Source organism: Carassius auratus, chromosome 25, assembly GCF_003368295.1.
Source record: "Carassius auratus strain Wakin chromosome 25, ASM336829v1, whole genome shotgun sequence".
Lineage (NCBI taxonomy): Eukaryota > Metazoa > Chordata > Actinopteri > Cypriniformes > Cyprinidae > Carassius > Carassius auratus.
In genome coordinates, this window is record NC_039267.1 from 11554013 (window position 1) to 11576017 (window position 22005).

General features: G+C 36.4%; 3 protein-coding genes across 5 annotated transcripts in view; all 3 read left to right on the plus strand.

The window, feature by feature from the left end:
• The first annotated feature begins 388 nt into the window (after window positions 1–388).
• zgc:101783 (ILEI_FAM3C domain-containing protein) lies at window positions 389–3322 on the plus strand. Of its 2 annotated transcripts, XM_026203461.1 has the most exons (11): window positions 389–517; window positions 946–1010; window positions 1093–1131; window positions 1592–1696; window positions 1808–1867; window positions 1951–2065; window positions 2163–2221; window positions 2518–2568; window positions 2678–2762; window positions 2863–2989; window positions 3068–3322. In XM_026203461.1, exons 2-11 carry the CDS (start codon window positions 992–994, stop codon window positions 3152–3154), a joined length of 747 nt encoding a protein of 248 aa, XP_026059246.1. In that variant the 5' UTR covers window positions 389–517; window positions 946–991; the 3' UTR covers window positions 3155–3322. The 2 variants fall into 2 exon arrangements, with proteins under 2 accessions (XP_026059246.1, XP_026059247.1); XM_026203462.1 differs by lacking the exon at window positions 1093–1131 and having other exon boundaries at window positions 3068–3321.
• Window positions 3323–3786: 464 nt separating this feature from the next.
• LOC113043312 (E3 ubiquitin-protein ligase Hakai) lies at window positions 3787–7785 on the plus strand. Of its 2 annotated transcripts, none has more exons than XM_026202584.1 (6): window positions 3787–3841; window positions 4501–4659; window positions 5066–5166; window positions 5311–5394; window positions 5477–5550; window positions 6531–7785. In XM_026202584.1, exons 1-6 carry the CDS (start codon window positions 3829–3831, stop codon window positions 7486–7488), a joined length of 1389 nt encoding a protein of 462 aa, XP_026058369.1. In that variant the 5' UTR covers window positions 3787–3828; the 3' UTR covers window positions 7489–7785. The 2 variants fall into 2 exon arrangements, with proteins under 2 accessions (XP_026058369.1, XP_026058370.1); XM_026202585.1 differs by having other exon boundaries at window positions 6546–7785.
• A 1657-nt stretch (window positions 7786–9442) lies between these two features.
• Window positions 9443–22005, plus strand: part of celsr1b (cadherin EGF LAG seven-pass G-type receptor 1b) — a 46606-nt gene continuing 34043 nt past the window's right edge. Inside the window, exon 1 of the mRNA XM_026202583.1 lies at window positions 9443–13145. Within this exon, the coding sequence (XP_026058368.1) occupies window positions 9662–13145 (3484 nt within the window). The 5' untranslated portion in view covers window positions 9443–9661. The remainder of the gene's footprint in view (window positions 13146–22005) is intronic.

Genomic DNA, 22005 nt, shown 5'->3' on the forward strand with positions numbered 1-22005 from the left:
CATAAATGAATCCGCCTGTCTGTTTATACATATAATTATAAATTTGGTAATTTAGTACAGTATAGATTAAAACAGAATTCCATTAAATGTTTATTAACTTAATTTCAGAGGCGGAGAGTAGTGAAGTATTTTATACTTTTCAAGTGTCATAACTTTATTAGAGTATTTTGCTTTACAAAACTTTACTTCACAATATTCCAAGCATAATATTGTACTTTTTACTGCACTGCATTTAATATTAAATATAATTTAATTTTCGAGGCCACATTTTCCAAAAGAAAAACACTCTGATAAACGACAGATACTTTTTAAATTTACTTGAGTAAAGTAAAAATACTCTGCCTCCACTGTGCTCCTGTAGTCGACAACGCCATCTAGAGGCCTGGCTGAAGAGCGACAGAACTACAAACACAGCCGCGCGGCTACGGAGTCCACAAATGGACAATCGTCTTCTTTATTATAGCAATTCCTTATAAATACTACGCGGACATACGAAAGGCATTGTTCTTCTGAATGAGTAAGACATACTGCTTTATACCTCTTTTTTGTACCAGCTCTAGTCTTATTGCTATTTACATGTGTTTTATTATTATTATTTTAAGCAATTTTGTATTTAAAGATAGTCAGAAACGAGAGCCAACATACTTATTTGCATGCAGGCTGACAAACGAGCTGTGCATTAGCTGGAATCCTAAAGACCGAGTTAATCAAAATGAATAGAATATGGTTTACAATGCACTACCTTTGCACTGTCATTAGTCATCTAAAGCATAGAGTCTAAAGTCTAAAGCAGGTTTGATCAATTAGATCAGCAAGGACGACAAAGCTGAACTTTTTTTTATTTTCTGTTTTTGTAAACTGATCTATTTTTTGTTATTATTGTTGATCAAATGATAAATTACTAATGTGATGTGTCAGTATAACTTGATTTTCTTCACCTTCAAGTGAAAGTACAGTTACTGTGAGGGGAGCTGAGCATAATAATTCAGTCATGATATACATTCGAAGAGGTTGGTTTATCTTCACTTCCTTATTTCTTTCTGTCTCTTTTCCCTCTCTGTGTTATGTTTATGTTGACGTTTTTATTTCTAGTTGGTCCCCTTGTGCTACACAAGAGTCAGAGAGACAAAAGTAAGTTATGTTTTTGTAGACATAGGTGTCTCATTCGGAAGCGCAGTGCAGTGTTTACTTTCCTGCATACATTGTCTTGAATCACAATCCAGGACCTGGAAGTGACTCTGAATGCAAATGTCGTCTTTGCATAGTTGACCGATGATAAAAGTTGTGTATATTCTCAGCTTGTAAAGCTGTTTGTGATGCCACAGCCCTCTTTAATAGAATTTATATCATTTTCTTCTATGACGACTAAAATCGTTTCATTTTTGTTATATTATATGTTCCTGATGATCAGAACAGGACACGTCTGCTTAAACTGGTCAAACTAGTTTTGTGACATATTAGCATCTGTTTTGTTACTGGCCTAAGGTGGTCTAAAAGAACTCACCCTGTTAGGAACCAGTTAGGACAGTCAAAGCTGAATATTACTGTATAATCAGAATTGTGTATAATCACAAATAAATTGCTTTCACAGAAAAAATTAGATTCGTTCTCATGGTGACTGCCCTCATAATATCCATAAGCCTTGTCCTCAAACTCCTGCAGGCAAATCCTGAATTAACATTATCAAATTTAGTAGGTGAGTTACTTTTATGCAAGTATGTTAGTTTTTATTTATGTATGTATTCGTTTTTTATAATTACTTCTATACAGTCTATAGAATACACGTTTTATGTGTTTTAAAACCCAGAAAGGTCAGAAGGGGGAGCAGCTTCTTTCCAACTGAAAACTGATGATCCCAAAGATGATGGTAAGCAGTTATCAAACAATCTGGTCTGGTACAGTGTAAAAAACAGATATGCATTTAATGTCTGTGTCTGTATGTTTTATTAGGGCCTAGAGGCAAATGTGGCCTCGCAAAACCATGTGCTGGAAATGATTATACATTTAAGATTTACAGTGGCGCAACAAACATAATTGGACCACAAATATGCTTTGAGGGGAAAATGTAAAGGCTTTAAGTTGTTTAATTTTAATGAATAATTAGATGAAAGCCATAAGTGCTATTTAACAGAATTTAAACTAGTTCTGCGACCTTGCTTTAGGATAATAGAGAAAGACAGACGAGGAAAGCGACCAGGAATTAATATTGCTGTCATCAACGGTAAGTATGTTGAGCTATGTAATTTTTTTTTTTTTTTTTTAAAGGTACTATGTTTTGCTTTTAGCTACATTTTTATTATTATTATTTTTAAATTCCTTTTATTTTGTTTTTATTTATATATGTATTTTTTGCAAGCATGTTTTCTTTTTGGATTACTCTGTATATTGTTTTGAAATAATTTATTTTTGTTTGTCTTATATTAATATGTATAATATAATAACAACTGTTTAGTGTTCTTATAGGTATAAATACTAATTTTTAACATTTCTTGTTTACTTATTCATACAAAAATTCAGAAAAAACGGGTGAACACATCAAGACTGGCATCTTCAATATGTGGAACGGAAGTATGTTGTGTCTTAGCTACACCTTGTTGTTAATTAATAATCTTGCATCATAAATACTGATTTGCATTCTCTGTTCCCGTGTATGTAAGAAATCTCTTTTTGATGACAGAGGTTGAGGAGCTGATAGAGTTTCTGAAGTCAATCGAGGATGGTTCTCTTGTGTTGATCGCCACTTTTGATGATCCAGCCACAAAGTAGAGTAGAATTTCTATCTATTTTCATCATGTACTCTATGTGCATCTTATCATGGTGTTGTCTCATCATGTCGTAATGTATATGATTTCTTTATGATAGACTTAATGATGAAGCAAGGACACTTATTGCAGAGCTTGGAAGTTCATATATTTCCCAGTTGAAATTCAGAGATAATTGGCTCTTTGTGGGAGGGAAGAACACAAAAACACAAGTCACTTTTGAGCAGGTAATGCCATTCCTAGGTTTAGGCAATGGAAACACTTTTCAGATCCATCAGTTTATCTCCCTTTTCTGTCTTTTTCAGCACCTAAAGAATGACAGGAAAACCAATAAGTACGAAAGCTGGCCAGAAATGATTGAGATGGAAGGTTGCATACCTCGAATAGACTGATTTTTCCTGCAGCACAATTTGATCTGCCAAATAATGCCTTTTAAATCAGGCCTCAGATGATGTTTTCGCATCTACGGTTAATAGAACGAGCTGAGCCACGATGCATTTTCCTATGTGTTTCATGATATACAGACTGCTATTTGTCTACTTTTGTGGAAATACCATTCTGTTAATTCCATTTTGTTGGTGGTGAAAACTCTATGATAGGTTATCCTGGAATCATTTAATTTGATATGTTGTGAACATTTTGATAAATGTTTGAACATTTGATAATGTTTATTTTTGTTGTCTTTTTTTTTTGGAGGTGTTTTTTAAATGTCATTGTAAGTTGAAATATACATACATATATTATTAACGTTATACTTCGATATTAAAGTGCTTTATTTATTATATTATGTTGCTGTATTTTTATTTGTCTGCATTATATATTAATAATTTTGTTAAATTTAGTATGTGATTTTGCTGTTTTCACGACTTTCGGTTACATAGTTGAAACAAAGAAAGAGAGGCTAAATTAAATAATAATAATAATAATAATGATGATAATAAACTTGACAAGTTACAAAAATAGACATGACGGAAATCATTATATGCGTAAAGTGTGCGCAACGTTGAACTGCAAACCACACGAAGTCACCCCCATCAGTTCAGCGCAAGATGCACAGTGTCAAGTCATGGACCAAAATGGTGAGTTACAAGCTAATGTAACGAAGTATTTGACTGCAGGCTGTCGGTTTAAAATCCTAAAATGTTTCTGAGTGAAATGTAACGTTAACCAGCTGGACGGTAAACCAGTAAAGTCGCGAGCTCTTGCTGTCATTTATCTGTTTGTGTGTGCTGGCAGTAAACGCATTAATTGGACGTAACGTTACGTTATCCAGCTAGCCGCTGACATTAACAGAGGAGCGCGCGTCCAGCACTTGACAGATTCCAATTAGAACATTTGACCCCCCCCCCCCCCAAAAAAAACACTGTATTATACATTGGTTACTGTGTATTGTATATGTGTAATGGTAAATACTACAACGTTGAACTTCTTACAGTACGTAAGTTACGTTAAGTTACTCTTATTTTAGTACATTTAGCGTCTCCACTTTTTATCAAACACATTTTGATCACTGCTGAATAGCACAGATCTCACTAAGATTAGTATGTGTTCCTTTATTTCATAAATTACATTATACTAATCGCTAATGTCTGTACTACTGCCTGTTTTAAATAATGGATTAAATTTTTTGATATCCTAGATAATATTGGATATTGTAGTACTGAATTGTGTATCTATAATGTTTCAGTAACTTAATATTGTGCTTGTTATTAATGATGTTATCTGTTTGCTTTTCCAGACAATGACCTTCAAGGAAATGATGGTTCGGGGTCCCTTGGAGGTCTTGATGTTCGCCGACAGATCCCAATCAAGTTACTGTCGAAACAAACGGAAAGAGGCAAGCAGCCCATCCGACCTCAGCGTCCCAACACCAGGCCGCCCTCAAAAAACAAAGAAGGTTGGTGTGCAAAAGAATGAGTTTTCATCTCGTTCACACTTACACGTAAATCTGATCGTAAGCTTAAGTATGAAACCAATTGAGCTCCTATCAGTTTAGGCTTATAATGCTTTTGGGAAACGCAGTCCGGGACTGTCTGTCAGATTGTAGCTTTTGAAATGATTCAATTTAGTTTTTTTGTGTTTTGCTTTTAAATGTATTTATACAAAATAGTAGAATTTTAGTATTAGCACATCCCTGTTTTGTTTTTTTTGTTTTTTTTTTCTGTACCATAAACAAAAGTGTATTTGAGTCAAATATGCCAATAAATAAAACATTGTCTGAATAAAACCGAGGTGGTGATTCATTTGTATTTTTTTTCATATATTATGTCTTTCTCTTTTTATTAACTTTTTGTGATCTCCAGAGCCGTTCAGCTATAACCAAGAGGAAAGATTTGAGTGTAAATCTGGAGATGCTTATGGAAAACAGCGCAGATTCCCTCAGCCAATCTTTTGGGATTATAAGGTTACACATTTATCATCAATTAATTTCAACAAAAATCTGATTATATTTTTAAAAGGATTTTTTCTTATAATATAAATACTTTAAATATACAGTATTTTCATAATAGCATATCTGAAATGAGTGAGATCTGCTTATTTTTCTCAGCTCAACTTGATAGGAGTTAAAGATGACACACCAGTTCATTTTTGTGACAAGTGTGGTCTGCCCATAAAGATCTACGGGCGAATGGTAAGAAGGATGTTGACGTCCCTAAAACATGCTTTATACTTTGGGAGACCTTTCATTGATAAAAATCTCTCTTTTTTTTCAGATTCCCTGTAAGCATGTCTTCTGCTATGACTGTGCAGTGCACTACGAGAAGAAGTGTGAAAAGATTTGCCCTGGGTGAGTATCTCCAACAAAAGTTAAAGTGGATTTTATATTGTTTTGAAGTTTTGAGTTATAAGTGAAAAACACACAGTGTCCATTCCAGATATACAATGCAAAGTTTGAGTGAAGGTAGTGTTTTGTAAACTTCCCGAAATGTTGGCAAATGGGGGATGCAAGCAAATCTGAAAATTTGAGTAGTTTTGTTTCCTTGGTAATGTCTGTAGGTGTTAGAATAAGAGGATTTTGATATAAGAACAATACTCATCCAGCAAGCTTTATTTAATTAGAATGTTTTTAGTATCATTATTTATATCATAAATCATTTAGGTTTTTCTTTTTAACTATACAACATTTTATTGAATTAAAAATAGTTCATGTGTCAGTTATTAGCCATTAAATAAAAATAGTTGGCTATCACATTAGCTAGAATTTTAATATCAGAGTCAGATACCAATAAAACAGAAATTTTGTTCTGTCTGTAACAGATTTTTTTTCCTTCTGTTAATTATGAATTTATTTGTGATCTTCAGAGCCTTTTCAGCTATGACAAAGAGGAAACATTTGAGCGTAAATCTGGATATACTTATGGATGCCAAAAAATTGATGAATTAAAAAAATATTAAAACATCATAGCAAGCTGTTTAAATAGTCTGTTGTTTACTAACCTTAAATGTCCATTAAGTAAAACTACTTCAATTTCTCCAGTAATCAGACATCACAGTCTCGATATGACCTGTATATACTGCCATTATAATCAAAAAGAAAAGAGAACTTGATAATTGCTTAGGTAAAAGTTACTATAATATATGTATGCCAGTAAATTATGTACATTTATGCTGATACTGTCCAAAAACTTTGCCTGGGTTTTTCTAATCTTTTAGAGGGCATCTTTTTTTAATGTAAATATCTCCAGATCCAAATGGAAATCATAATATGAAATATTCTAAGTAATGTGTGTATCTAAGTCCACTTCCCGTACTAAATCTTAAGTTCAGTCTGTCCCTCTACAGCTGCTCAGACCCAGTCCAGCGCATCGAGCAGTGTCAGCGCGGCTCTCTCTTCATGTGCAGCATCGTGCAAGGCTGCAAACGCACCTACCTCTCACAGCGAGACCTGCAGGCCCACATCAACCATCGCCACATGAGGGCCAGCAAGACCAGATCCTCTCGCCTGGATCCGCCACACCCGACTCTGGCCTCCGACCCACCCGAACGCTTCCGGTTTCCGTCGCCTACTCACCTGTCTAAAACACACCCTCTCATTCCTCCCCCTCTGCAAGGCCATGATACCTACCACCATCCACTTCCAGCCTCGCCCTCCGATCCTGGACCCTCCCCACGGTCCCTCCCCTCAGAGAACTTCCGAATCGCCACAGTGACTACACGTAAGCATAGCAACCTCATCACGGTGCCCATTCATGATGAATCTGGGAGCTCAGGCCCCTCCCCCTGTGAGCCACACCCACAGACTCCTCCGGTCCCGCCTCCACACCATCACCCTGGCGATTACGCCAGCCAACCAGTGTCCCACCCACATCATATCATGCCTCCACCACAACAACCACATTACGGGCCTCCGCCGCCTCCTCTCAACATCCCCATGCAGCACCCGCCGCAGGGCTCCTCTACACCTCACATGGTTTACAACCAAGCACCTCCCATGTCAACGCCACCTCCACCTGGACACATCATCAGCCAGTTGCCACCCTACATGAATCACCCTCCACCTGGTCCGATTCCCCCGGTCAATGTGCACCACTACAACCCAAACTCAGTGCCACAGAACCAATGCACTCTTAGCCCACCATTCACCCAACCAAACGCCATGAGCCCAGGGATGTGGCCCAATTCTCGTGGCCCCAATCTGCCCCGTATGCAGGGGCCACCACCACAGGGACAGATGCCAGGGCCTCACCACCCCGACCAGTCACGATATAGACTGTATTACCAGTAGCCTTCTGGCTTTGTCGGCTCTATCAGACAGTTTGACCATAGATGGATAACCATATCTAGTCAGAAACAACACTAAGCTGCCTGGGCTGTTTGTCTTCACTGATAACTCACTATATGTTGACTCCCATTGCTGGCATTTTTGTACTAATGTCCCTCAATCAGGGAGGTTCCATGGAATTATGAATAGTTGAGTGGGTGGGGGGAGGCTCTTTTTGGTTGGAAGAATTTAACAGTTTTGTTTGAAACATTTACATAATGTATCCAACAGCTGCAATAAATGAAACTTGAATTCCGTTTAGATTTTTGGTTTGACATTCGCTACTTCTTGGCACAAAGATTGAAGCTAGTTAAAGGGATCATTCACTCCGAAAAATGAAATTGTGTAATTTACTCACCCTTATGTCATATCAAACCATTAAAAGATATTTGGGAGGTATTTGGGTTTTATGCAGATTTTTTTTTTGGTGAACTATCCCTTTAATAATTATAATTTGGGTTTATAAAGGCTGGAATACATTACATAACATTTACAGTCTGGATGATTACATGCTATTTGCCGAAAGTCGGACCCAGTCCACAGATTTGAGTTGACAGATTTCACAGAAAATCATGTTGTGTATGATGGTGGCATAAACTGATCTTTTATTTTTAGTTTCAGGCTTTGATTTCAACCATGAAGATATCGAACATTTATTTTGAGCTGATTTCATAACACATTTTGTTTTCATTAGTCATGCATCTCCTGGTAATGAGACGCGTGTTTCTGCACGAGCTTGTTGTGTTCAGAATGATCTGAAAGTCTGTTAGCATGTGATCATCAATTATTTAGTGTATGAAGTGCATTTTTTCTCTTAATAGCCAACTACAAGGTTGGCAAGTGTATAATGTCTATTTAGAAATTGTGTAGTGTATTTCAGGCTTATGTCAATTTTCATCCAAATTCAGTAGTATGTAAAGAAATATGTGTTCAGAACACATACTATTAGTTATGCTTAGAGAAAATCACATGTGTAAAGACTTGTATATTTTAATTTTTTTAATGGTCAGAAAATGTGTATTCCAGGCCACTTTGCAATTTTTCACTTTTCTTCCCTCTTATCAGCCATGATTTGATGAGTAATGTCTCCAGAAAGTTAGACACTTAAGCAACAGGTATATCAAATAAATTATTATAAAGCTTTTCCTCAGAACAAATTTTACTGCTTTAGCCATTTTCCCCCAATTACTTTGGGACCAGCCAGTTAAAAGTCATTTGGCATCAAGTTCCTCTCAAGTACTGACTAGCAGGGTAACCACGGGAGTGATTCATCATTTTAGACTACGGACATCTTCCGCTAATGCACTATTTGTCTTCATTTCTGGGTAAGACAGTTGTTTTTTTTACTTTAAATCCTGAAAACATCTTTGTGCAGTATTTTCTTACTGTATGCTATTGTGCTATTTCTCTTTACAATACTTGTTGCTTTGTTTGATATGTTGTGTTATTCATACATTTTTATGTGTGGCAAATACTTTATGTAGGCAAATTGAAAAGATGTACAGGGGATGAATGTTACTAAATAACAGAAATATGCACAAGGGGGCATACAGTACTCACCCAAGACTAGATCACTGCTACTATCATATCAAACCCTTTTATCTTATGTGGGTAAATGTAAACTAAATTCCATTCCATGCTGTATTATATTGTGGAGTGAGAAAGAAGAATGAAATCTATTTCCTTGGGATAAACGAAATCTTTTTTTTCTTTTTTCTTTTTTTTTTCTTGAGTCAGTCTTTAGAAATAGGGTACATTACAAACCTTTACATTAAGATATATTTTAAATACGAGTTTAAAACGTGGATTGATAACATGTTTAATTTTACATTTCAATTTGAAACATTGTTCTTTGATAGCCAAGAATGAAAGCTTTTCGGTTGAGCTCATTGGATAGCCTATTTCAAAATCACAATGCATGAGCAGGTCCATGCAAATTGCTGTGGGAGGGGAGGGAGAAGAGCCGTGTTACTCATTAAAACTTATCAGTGCAGCTCTCTGGTCCCTGCTGCTCAACACACAGAAACATGCCTTGACCCAATGTGCACTTTCATTTTACAGGAATGGTTGGAATTTTGCGGACTGCAGACGTTCTGGATAGTTTGGACTAATTTTCCGAATGAGATGCGCGTGAGCCATGGAATTACCAGTGATATGGATGTGTTTTGGATTACTTATTCGACTCCCACCGTTTGGATGTGTGGATTTACATCTATCGGGATCCATCCAGCCTGGTGCAACACTGGCAAATGTATCAATCGGACCCGAATGGACGTACAGAATCGACAGAAGTCTCACCGATAAGTCTTTACGACACTTTGTGGAGATCGGGAGAAGTGATGGGCTGCTATCAGTCGCGCGCAAAGTTGACTGCACTCGTTTACCGAGAAATCCCGTGCCACTGTATTTGCGGATTAAATCACTGCTTTCGGAAAACTTCATACTGCTTCATTTCAACACATTCGTGCATGGTCAGAACTGCTTCATCAAATACAAAAGAAAAAATCTTAATCCAGATGCCTATGTGTATCTGTTGACTGGGTATGAGACATGTTTTTCTCTGGACTCCTTACCCATAAACATTTACGAAAGTTTGCCTGTATCCATGCGGAATTCCCAAATGTTTCGCGGTAGGTGCGTAGAGAAAGACCAGCAGCGTGTTCTTTCCCTCACAGGCGCGAACCTCTGTTTACCTTATAAGCAGCGAGACGAGGCAAATTTGCTTTGTTTAATGCCTAACTCACAAAATCGCTCTTTTTTGGTAGATGTTAAGTTGCATTTAAGCAGAGAACACACTGGCAGGGAATTAGACCCTTGGGCTAAACGTCTAAAAAGAAACGTGAACTCCGCTCCTCAGTTTCAGCTCCCAAACTACCAGGTATCAGTGCCAGAGAACGAGCCCTCGGGAACGCGCGTCATTACCCTCAAAGCGTTCGACGCCGATGACGGAGACGCCGGTGTTATAGAATACGATATGGAAGCTCTTTTTGACAGCCGCTCTAACAATTTATTTCAAATTAACCCTGAGACGGGAGGAATAACTACTCTACAGCCCCTAGACAGGGAAGTTAAAGACACTCATGTATTTAAAGTAACTGCTAATGATAGAGGAACCCCTAAAAGATCAGCTATCGCGTACCTCACTATTACAGTCAGTGATACAAACGACCACGCGCCGGTTTTTGAACAGAATGAGTATAGGGTTAGTATTCGAGAAAATGTTGAAGTTGGCTTTGAGGTGATGACTATTAGGGCTACAGATGGAGACGCGCCCTCTAATGCCAATATGATTTATAAGATTGTGAATGATAATGAAGTAAACACTTACTTTGAAATTGATCCAAGAAATGGGTTGGTCAAAACCAGAGTCAGACCAGACAGAGAAGTCAAAACCCAGTATAGGCTTCTTGTCGAAGCTAATGACCAGGGCAGAGAGCCCGGGCCACGTACCGCCACAGCCACGGTGCACATTTTTATAGAGGACGAGAATGATAACTACCCTCAGTTCAGCGAGAAGCGATATGTAGTTCAAGTTCCTGAAAACATAGCAGTGAACTCTCAAGTGGCTGTGGTGAAGGCTACTGATAAAGACGCTGGAAATAATGCGAAAGTACATTACAGCATCATCAATGGGAATATAAAGGGACAGTTTTACATACACTCCCCTACGGGAGTCATTGATGTTATCAGCCCCCTAGATTATGAGATGATAAGAGAGTACACACTCAGAGTGAAAGCTCAAGATGGAGGACGGCCACCTCTTATTAATGGCACAGGTATGGTTGTGATCCAAGTTTTAGATGTCAACGATAATGCACCCATGTTTGTCAGCACACCTTTTCAAGCCTCAGTGTTAGAAAATGTTCCTGTAGGTTATTCTGTGTTACACATCCAAGCTATCGACGCTGATTCAGGTGACAATGCTCATTTGGAATACAAGCTGACCGATACATCACCTAGTTTTCCATTCATTATCAATAACAACACTGGATGGATTACAGTTAGTGCTGAGCTGGACAGGGAGACTACAGAGTTTTACAATTTTGGTGTTGAGGCCAGAGACCGCGGGGTTCCTACAATGTCATCTTCAGCTAGTGTAAGTGTCACTATACTAGATGTAAACGACAATGTCCCAACCTTCACACAGCACTCGTATAACCTAAAAGTCAATGAGGATGCAGTTGTGGGCACCAGTGTGCTTACAGTCACTGCTGTAGACAGAGATGTAAACAGCATGGTCACATACCAAATATCTAGTGGGAACACTCGGAATAGGTTTGCTATTACCAGTCAGAGTGGAGGGGGACTTATTACTTTAGCGCTACCTCTGGACTACAAGCAAGAACGGCAGTATCTCTTAACAATCACCGCCTCGGATGGTACGCGCCACGACACAGCTCAAGTCTCCATTAATGTGACTGATGCCAACACCCATCGACCAGTATTTCAAAGTGCCAACTACCAGATTTTAGTGAGCGAGGACCGACCAGTAGGCTCCACCATCATGGTCATCAGTGCCACTGATGAAGACACTGGTGAAAACGCCCGCATCACTTATGTAATGGAGGACAATGTGCCACAGTTCAAAATTGATCCTGACACTGGTGCCATCACAACTCAGATTGAGATCGACTATGAAGATCAGGCGTCCTACACACTAGCCATCATTGCCCGGGACAATGGCATCCCCCAGAAATCGGACACAACCTATGTAGAGATCATTGTTTTTGATGCAAACGACAACGCACCCCAGTTTCTCCGGGACATCTACCAGGGAACAGTGTTTGAGGATGCACCGGTATACACAAGTGTACTTCAGGTATCCGCTTCAGACAGAGACTCTGGATCTAACGGTCGACTCAGCTACACCTTTCAGGGAGGGGATGATGGTGAGGGGGACTTTTTTATCGAGCCTTACTCTGGGATCATCAGAACGGCCCGCAAACTGGACAGGGAAAACGTTGCGTTGTATAGCCTCAAGGCGTTTGCGGTGGACAAAGGAGTGCCCCCTCTCAAAGCAGCTGTGGACATTCATGTGTCCGTGCTGGACATAAATGACAATGCCCCTGTGTTTGAGAAGGACGAATTGTACTTTTACGTGGAGGAAAACAGTGCAGTAGGATCCACTCTTGCCCGTGTAAGTGCCACAGACCCAGATGAAGGTACCAATGCCCAGATCCTGTACCAGATTATAGAGGGCAATATTCCAGAAGTCTTCCAGCTCGACATCTTTAGCGGAGATCTAATCGCTCTTACTGACCTAGACTTTGAGACCAAGATGGAGTATGTAATAGTGGTCCAGGCCACTTCAGCCCCGCTTGTCAGCCGGGCCACTGTACATGTCCTCCTAGTAGATGTCAACGACAATGTCCCAGTTCTACAAGATTTTGAGATCATTTTCAACAACTACATCACCAATAAGTCCAGTAGCTTTCCCACAGGTGTTATTGGGAAGGTGCCTGCTCGTGATCCAGATGTGTCCGACAAGCTCCTCTACACATTTGTTGAGGGAAATGATCTCAACCTTCTGATTCTCAATCAAGACACTGGGGAGCTAAAGCTGAGCAAGGACTTGGATAACAACAGGCCGCTTGAGGCTACTATGAGGGTGACGGTTTCAGGTGAGACTCACATGATACCACATTATTTGGCCACAGTTTCTCTTTTAAAAAGCAGTCCATTATTTGGCCAAAGGTTGTGTGCAGTAGTTGAGTGATTTCCAAAATTTGCTTTGTGGGTTGCCTTGCTATAGTAGAAGTGGATTTATGCTAGCTTTATTCTTTTCACGCTGTGTTAATTGGTTTTCTTTGATGCTCTTACTGATAGTGATCTGCTTCCTCGTGTGCTGTCTTGTATGCTCTTCTCTTCAGACGGGTTCTCAGTCCCTGAATCCCTAAATAATTTTTATATCTTTACTGCACCAGCAGCATTTGTTGCTAATCTCTAGTTAGCATATCCATGGCAAAAATGATCAAGCTTAAGCTTATTTATTTGCAGCAATTCTGAAGTTGCCATCAATTTATATATTCTTTGTCTGCAATATAATTCAGTGAATATGAGATGTTTTTAAAGCCCATTTACCCCTCAAAAAAGTAATTGCCACAATACCTCATAATAACACTTTTATTTCTTCCAATTGTGACTTTTATTACATAATGTGACCTTGATGAATGATGTATACCAATGTGCTTTATATCTACCTATTTGACTTTATATCTCACAATGACTGATGTGACTTTTTAAACTATTGGACTTTTTAAACTCTTTCATAGTCTCTTACCCCAGTGTAGTGTCTGTGGTTTGATTGTAAGATGTAATTTTGTCTAAATAGCTTCTCTCCAACCATTTTCATATTAACTGTTGCTGATCTTCCCCCACATTCCTCAGATCCATACGTCCTAGAACATAACAACTATCATGCACAAACATGAATAAAAGTTAGTCAGCCCTTCTCCCTTTCAAACTCGGAGAAATCAAATGTCATTCTTAGCTGGCAGGTTGCTCGTTTCATGTACGGTTTCCCAGGAGCCAATGCTTGCAGACTGTCCTACCTATTACACAGTGACTGATCATGTGTCAAAGGAGTCTTCGACTTGACTTATGATTTCAAGATTCACATTTGGCATTCCCAGGCTATAACATGTCCCCTAGTTAATTTAAGTAAAAAATGAAAAAGAAAAACTAAAATAACTGAAATCCATCCATAAGTTGAAAACCCTGTTACATGTCACAACAAGATATCACGTGATCTCAGAATTAGAGCCGATTTCCATGGAGTGAAAGCTTTTCATAGATACACAGTGATAAAACTTGTATATCTTGTATAAGATGTCACATTTGACAAGAAAATGCAGGGGATTAATTGAAGCGTTTTTAAAACTCCTGCGTAGGCTGGGTACAACTAGAGTTTGTTTTGTGTTGTTTTGATTGCTTTTGTTTAATGGTTGTCACAGCTTACAGAGGATCAGGATCAGCCAGATAGCAAAGATGCCCCTTTATCATGTGGTTCCAGTGACACACTGTGATTTAATTTGATTCTCACAAATGCCATGTGTCGCTGCTTAGTAAGCAGACAAATAACTTCATAGTACACAGTGACAATTGAAAGAGAACGCAAGCTTTTTTTTAAGAGCAGTTTACGATTAATACAATTTATATATATACCACAGTGAAAAATAAATATACTTAAATGTATTTGGGTTTGGAACAACATGAGGGTGAGTAATTAGTAATTATTTTTGGGTGAACTGTTCCTTTAAATTGTGCTAAAGTGGAGCTATTGCAACTATACAGTACTTTAGGTACACTTTAAATATTTTTGCATTTAAATCGTCATCAATACAACACATTTTAGGCTTAATATTAATAAATGTAAATATATAAGGAAATATGTTAATAGATTTGAACTATACTTACTATGAAATGTATTTTAAATGTATGACTTTTTTACTAAGGCATATATATGCATACCTTTTTCTTTTTTGCGTATACATTATCAAAGATCATTTGCATTGAATAAATATATATTTAATATAAATATATAATATATATATATATATATAATATATAATATATATATATATAAATTCAATTACATGTTTTATTAGAAATAAAATTCATAAAGTTTTTTTTTTACAGTATTTGTAAAGAAAGATAATTTCCCTCCACAATTCCAATCTGGCCATTTGTCAGTTTGTCATGAAATTTAAGGTTGAATTGAAATTAGTCGATACTTTATTAAATGTGCCAAAAACTTTCTTTAAACATTGTCATGTTAAGTCAAGTCAAGTCAAGTTAAGCTCCCAGAGTTTCAAAAAGTTTTTAAAGTTTTAGCCAACTAATGCCATATAGTTTTTTGTAATACTGAAAAAGAAATGTTTGACACACATGATGCATTAAGCTTATTTGACATATCCAAGGACATACCATTTAGTCCATACAATTTCCACTGCATTAATATAAATGCGGTTTTATGTAAGCACACTGTAAGTTTTTTACAAATATTTTTTAAAAAGTATTACACTTGAGTATATGAAGCACATCTATATTCATGTTCACTCAGTGGTTCTTCTTTTTTTCCAGCATAAAGCCTCATCTCTAGTGCTCGATTTTTTGGATCTTTTACGTTCACTCAGTAAACTTGACTGAATCCCTGGGGTGCATTCCATTCATAATAGTTTGAAGATAACTTCTTCAGCCTTATCTAGAGCTCTTCTGGATTTTGAGTGATAATTCGATATCTAATTTGAGAGACTGAGCTGCCAGGAAGAGACCATCTGTGGTTAATTCTTCAGCCGTACTTTTGATCTACAGTTTTATTTTAAAGGTAGGGCACCTCTCATAATCTTTGATCTTTTCATCTTTATCTTTTGAACCTTTGATGTATTTCATCCATCCCCTCTTCGTCTAAGTGAAATCTCATGCTGCAGCTGATGCAAAGCGTGTGAGCACACATTTCTCCAGTTAATGGCAGCGCATATGTCTTTATCCTTATTGCGGCACGTTCTAAATCATCATGTATGGAATCTTTATCTCATATCAGCGTTTCAAAGCATCTAAACCATGCAGAGCATCTGTGAGCCTTTCAGAGAAAAGCAGAGATAAAGCTATCAGGTCACTTTTAATGCTGACATAGACCAGCATTAATTTTCTTGCTGGTTTGGTGCCTGTTTTGGAGATTGCTAGACCAGAAAGTCCAAGAAAATTTTGCAGGTTAAGGTGGTTAAGAAGTCTAGTGGGGACCAGCAACCAAATCACAACATATGCTGTTCCTTTCAACTGGCTAACTTGCGTTAAGCAAGCTGGCCACCTTCTAAATCCTCTGGTAATGGAACCGAAGCATTCTATTGGGTCTCCTCATGGACGTCTACTGAAGGAAGTCTGGGAAAAAGAGTTTTGAAAAGCTCTGGCTCTCTGTTGTTGTTGCCATGGAGAAGGGGGGAGCATTGTGGAGCTCTTAAGCATTTTGCACCAAGCTGGGGGTTGAAGCACGGGCCCCTTTTGTGAAGTGGGGTGTGAAGCAGGGTAGGGGGTGAATTGTGGGGTGCTTCTTAAATTCGAGGAGGAGGGAAGCATTGTCCACATGCAGATTTCTGTCAGTGAAGTAGAGCCATGCATTTCAGCCCGGGCCTGACTGGCCCCGACTTTTTTAAGCCCTTAGGGCCGGGCTTCAGGCAAATTTTCGTGTCATAGTTCAGACGCAAGCCGGGCCGGGCCTTGGGTCTCTTTTAAGCTTTTACCTATTTATATATTTTAGACATCCATCAGTTAGTGATGAAATAAAAATTGGCATGCTGGTGGAAACGACATGAGACCATGTTAATGCGACTGTCAAGAGCAGCTCTATGGTGTTTAGTGTCCAGCAGCAGTATGCGTTCAAATGCACTCAATAGGCTTAAGCTTCCAACAAAGTCCCAGCCAAAGTAATTACCATAAATGTGTCAGTAAGTAAATATTTGACTTATTTACTAATAAACTCGTTTTTTCTGAGTCGGTGTTGCAAGGATGCATGTATGTATTCACTGAGTTTCGGTTTATTTTTATGAAGCGCTCCTGTTCAAGACGAGATGGCGGAAAGCACATAATGTTTGTTTTCTTTATTTTATAAAAGCACAATGTTTTTTTTTGATATTGTGAGTGCACACAAATAAAAGAAGACCCTTTACAGTTCCAAATGATGTATTACTCTTACCTTTATGAGCAAAAATGACAGTGTACCCTCTGAAAAAAATGCAAGTGTCCTACAAAGCGTGCATTTATATAGGTTTAATGGTTAAACATTGTTTTATGCTTGAATTGTTTTATCTCTATAGATTTTATTTTAGCCAAGTCATGATGATTTGAGAAGGCTACATTGATCAAACATAGGCTATCAACTCGCTGTCTGCCACTGGCCACTTTGTTACTTTAAAAAACAAAAACTTTTAACAAACATAAAATGCTCCAAACATTTTTCTGAATTAACTTAATAAAAAAGCTAAACAAAATATAATCACTTTGCCATTACATACAAAACTGAACTATTTTAATAGCTGAAACAGTAGTATAAGCTCTTTTGGGATAAGGGGGGGGGGGGGAAGCTGGCCTCGGGCTGGGCTAGTGTCTATATTTGAGCAGGGCTCTACATTGAAGACAAAGCTGTTTGTGTGTCAAGACCTTAAAGGAAGGGCACTGCTGAAAGAAGAAGTTTTTTTTGCACTCACTTGGTGTCTGTTTGGTGAAAGAGCAGAGATCAGACGTGGATCAGAACAACTACTGCAAAACTTGTCACTCATGCACAGTGTGTTGTGTGACTGGTGTTCCTGCGTGACAGTAAAACAGCATTCTCGGTCACATCTCTTGCTTGAAGCAGATTTTTATTTCAAAAGAACGTGTGGTTATAACTGCAGTTGAGTTACTCATAAATAGAGCTTAGCAGTATCTGTTCTTATTTTCTAGACGCAACCAGTTGCTATTGGACACAAAGACTATTTAACAAAGAGTCAGGAATGGTGTATGGAGGTTTTTCATTGGACAGCATGAGTACAAAGGGCAAACTGGGCACTTAAGCTTTGCTACTGAATTCCTTCCTTAACAATGAATTGATATGATGATGCAATTGAGGCCAATTCTTTATTCCGTCTTAAGAATATTATACAATTATTACAGCCCAGCCAATCCATGTGTTTCAAAGCTGCTGACCCAAAAATAAAATAGCATTTGCTCATGCTCATTTTGTTCCAAACCTGTAGGACTTTTCTTTTCTTTTATTTCTATTGAGGAGTACAAAAGGAGAAGTTCAGCAGAATGTTCACACTGTTCTTTTACACACAAAGAAAGCATACAGTGTCAAGTGTCTGGCTGTCAAGTTCCCAAAAGTTTGAAAGGCATTTTATATGACTTATATTTAAAAGTTTTTATATATATATATATATATATATATATATATATATATATATATATATATATATATATACTGTATATATATACTGTATATATAAATTGATATTTTTTTTTAGCAAGGATACATTAAACTGATTAAAAGTGACAATAAAGACTAAAAAAAAAAATCTATTTCAAAATAAATGCTGATCTTTTGAGTTTTCAAAGAATTCTGAAAAAAAAAGTTTCTACAAAAATATTAATATTATTTTTACTGCATTTTGATAAAATGAATGCAGCCTCATGACCATAACAGACTTCTTTCAAAAACATTAAAACATCTCACTGGCCCCAAACGTTTATATATATAACTAAATGATAACAACTTATATTTTAGGTAAACTATTCCTTTAAGTTTTGATTTTAAGCCAAACTCAAGCAATCTCGTTTTGAAAGACCTCATCTAATGCAGAGTAATGAAGGCGGAAACTTCCAGGTTATTTGGCGGCATCTGCATTTTACTGCATTTTTAAATAAAGGCTTTTAAAGTCTATAATGTATTAATATTTTATATAAGTGCTTCAAACCTTGAAGACCTTTAGTAGATACTATGGCATAACTGAGAAGAAGCACCTTCACATGTTTCTTGGCCTTGGGCAACATTAACAGTGCTGCCCCTAAAATCCACACCTTGCTGGGATGCATTTCACTGCGCTCCCTTCTGTTTTATGTATGTGCTTAGGAGGGATCAAAGCAGACCTGCCACCGGTGATGTTAACAAGAATCACAACAGATTCATGAGGGAGGCCGGCTGAGGTGTGGTCCTATTATCAGGCACTTAGTCCATGCACTCTGTGGAAAGAAGCTTTGCTCATTAACTTCTCAGAGTGGAACCCACCACATTCCACACAAGCCATGCCAGGGCGAAAGCTTTTAATAGGCCTTAAGAAGGAATGTAGGACTTGAATTGAGGATAGATGTGTGAAAAAAGCAAGAAACAAACAAACAAACAATTGAAACTATTCAGCAACAGAATTTTAATGTGGCGTCTTTAAGAAATTAACAAACATTGTATTTACAATAAGGATGCACATATTTGCACCATATTAATTATCAAAGGTTTTTAGAGATTTTTGCCTCAGAATTATGACTTAGAAATAGTTTTTATTTTTATTTATTTTTTATGTCAGAATTTTTACTTTTTTTTCTGATTATGACTTTATCTCAATTTCAACATTAAAATTATAATTCTTTTTAAAAACACTTTTATCTCACCAGTATGATTTTAGCTCATACTTGAAACTTTTCATAAAATATTTGTAACTTTTTATAGAATTCTAATTTGATATGACATAATTCTGACTTTTTGTCTCATAATTATGATTTACAGTTTTAACGTTTTGCAATGATTTTGACTTGTCATGACTTTATCCCAATTTAGACATTTTATATAACAATTTAAACTTTTATATTAGAATTCATAATATGTAATCATAATCTGTATGTCATAATTTTAATCTCATAATTATTATGTCTAAATATCTCATTTTAACTTTTTATATCATACTTTTTTATCAATTTGAACTTTTTTATATATCATAATTTAAACTTTTATATTATAACTCTGACTTGGTCTATCAACTTTTTGTCAAAATGTGAATCTCATTATGACTAAGTATCACAGACTTTTTTATTTAATAATTATGAAAAAAATATCTCAATTTAGACTTTTTTATTAATTATGACATATTTTTAAAAAATTAATATAAGATATGTGTCTTTTTATCTCATTCTTATTACTTAACATGTCATTAAATTCACCTCAAAATTATGATTTACAGTTTTGACTGTTTTTAGACTGTTTTTATAATTTTTTTGTCATAATTACGATTCTCAGTTTCTACTTTTTGTATAAATGTCAACTTTATTATAATTCATACTTAGTATGTCATAATATTGTCTTTTATCTCATAATTATGATTTAGTATCTTATGAGATATAAATGGTATTTGAATCCTCTCAAAAACTTGCCGAATGTTCAGTGGGGCACTTCCCTGCCCACAATGCCTTGTCTCTCTCAGCTGTGCACATATTTAGGTCAGCCATCAGCCGTGATGTTTCTGTGGCCTCTGCTTGTCGAGCAGGACATGTGTCTTGGCGTTGGCTAACTGATGCTGTGGCAGGAGGTTTTTGTGAGTCTCTGCTACTGTGCACAAGCCAACTGCCAATCAGCTGTCCAAGTATATGTTCCCACATGCTTCTCGAGGAGTGTTTGAGGACAGATGAATCAAAAGAGAAAAATAAGTCTGGTGTGTTTGTATTCTGGGCTTTGTGTTTTCACCCCATGATACTCCATATTTAAAGCATTAGATAGATCATCCATAAATGACAATTCTGTCATTAGTTAAGCACCCTCATGCTGATCCAAACCCATGTGGCTTTCTTTATTCCGTGAAACACAAAAGAGGCTTGGTAAAACGTTCTCATTGGTGTTGTCCATAAAATCATTTCTAAAAGAAGTCTGTATATTTTAAGTCTATTTTATTAAATCTGAATTGTTGTCAGTGTTGGGAAAGTTACTCTAAAATTCATTAATTACTGCTTGTGCCTACTAATGAAATCTTCAACAGTGTAATTAGATTGTTGTACTAATTACTCTCACTCTCTCTCTATTACTTATTCTCTCTAAATCCTATATCAGCTTTGACCAAGGATAGACATGAAACTGCTCTTTTAATTCCTTCAAATATTATTATAAAATTAGTGCTGATTAATCACTTCCAAAATAAAACTTTTTGATTATATAATATATTTGTGTGTACTGTATATTTATTATGTATATATAAAGGCACACACATACAGAATATGTATTTTGAAAATATTTATGTTTTATAAATATATATAAATTGTAATAAAAAGTTGTCATTAATACAAAAAGTAGAAACTGAGACACGTAATTATGACAAACATTTTAAAATGACTTAGCCTAAAAACAGTCAATCAAAAAAAAAAATGTAAATCATAATTATGAGGAGAATTTAATGACATGTAAAGTCATAAGAATGAGATAAAAACAAAAAGACACATTTGTATTATACATGTCATATATATATATATATATATATATATATATATATATATATGTATATATACATGTTTTCTTTATATACATGCATGTGTGTGTGTGTGTATTTATATATACATGATAAGTATACACAGTACACACACATATATTATGTACACAAAAACCTTTATTATTAGATGCGATGCTAAATTATTCTTGAACTGACCAAAGTATTTAAAGGGAGAAAGTAACATTAAAAACATACATTTTAACATTTAATGTAAAATTTTTATGTTAAATCCACTATTGTTTTTAATAAAGAATTGTTGTATAGTTTATACAGTATTTAATGAAAATACTTTAGAAGAGGGAAAAGTAATTAAATTAGAGTTACTAATTACTTAGTAATGCATGAAACCCAACACTGATTGTTATTTGCTAAGAAACAACAACAACATCAAAAACATCTTCAATGCTGCTCACATTTCATCAATTAAAATAAAAAAAAATTATTGTTGTATATTAAAATATGCTAGAATTAAAACAAATATATATAT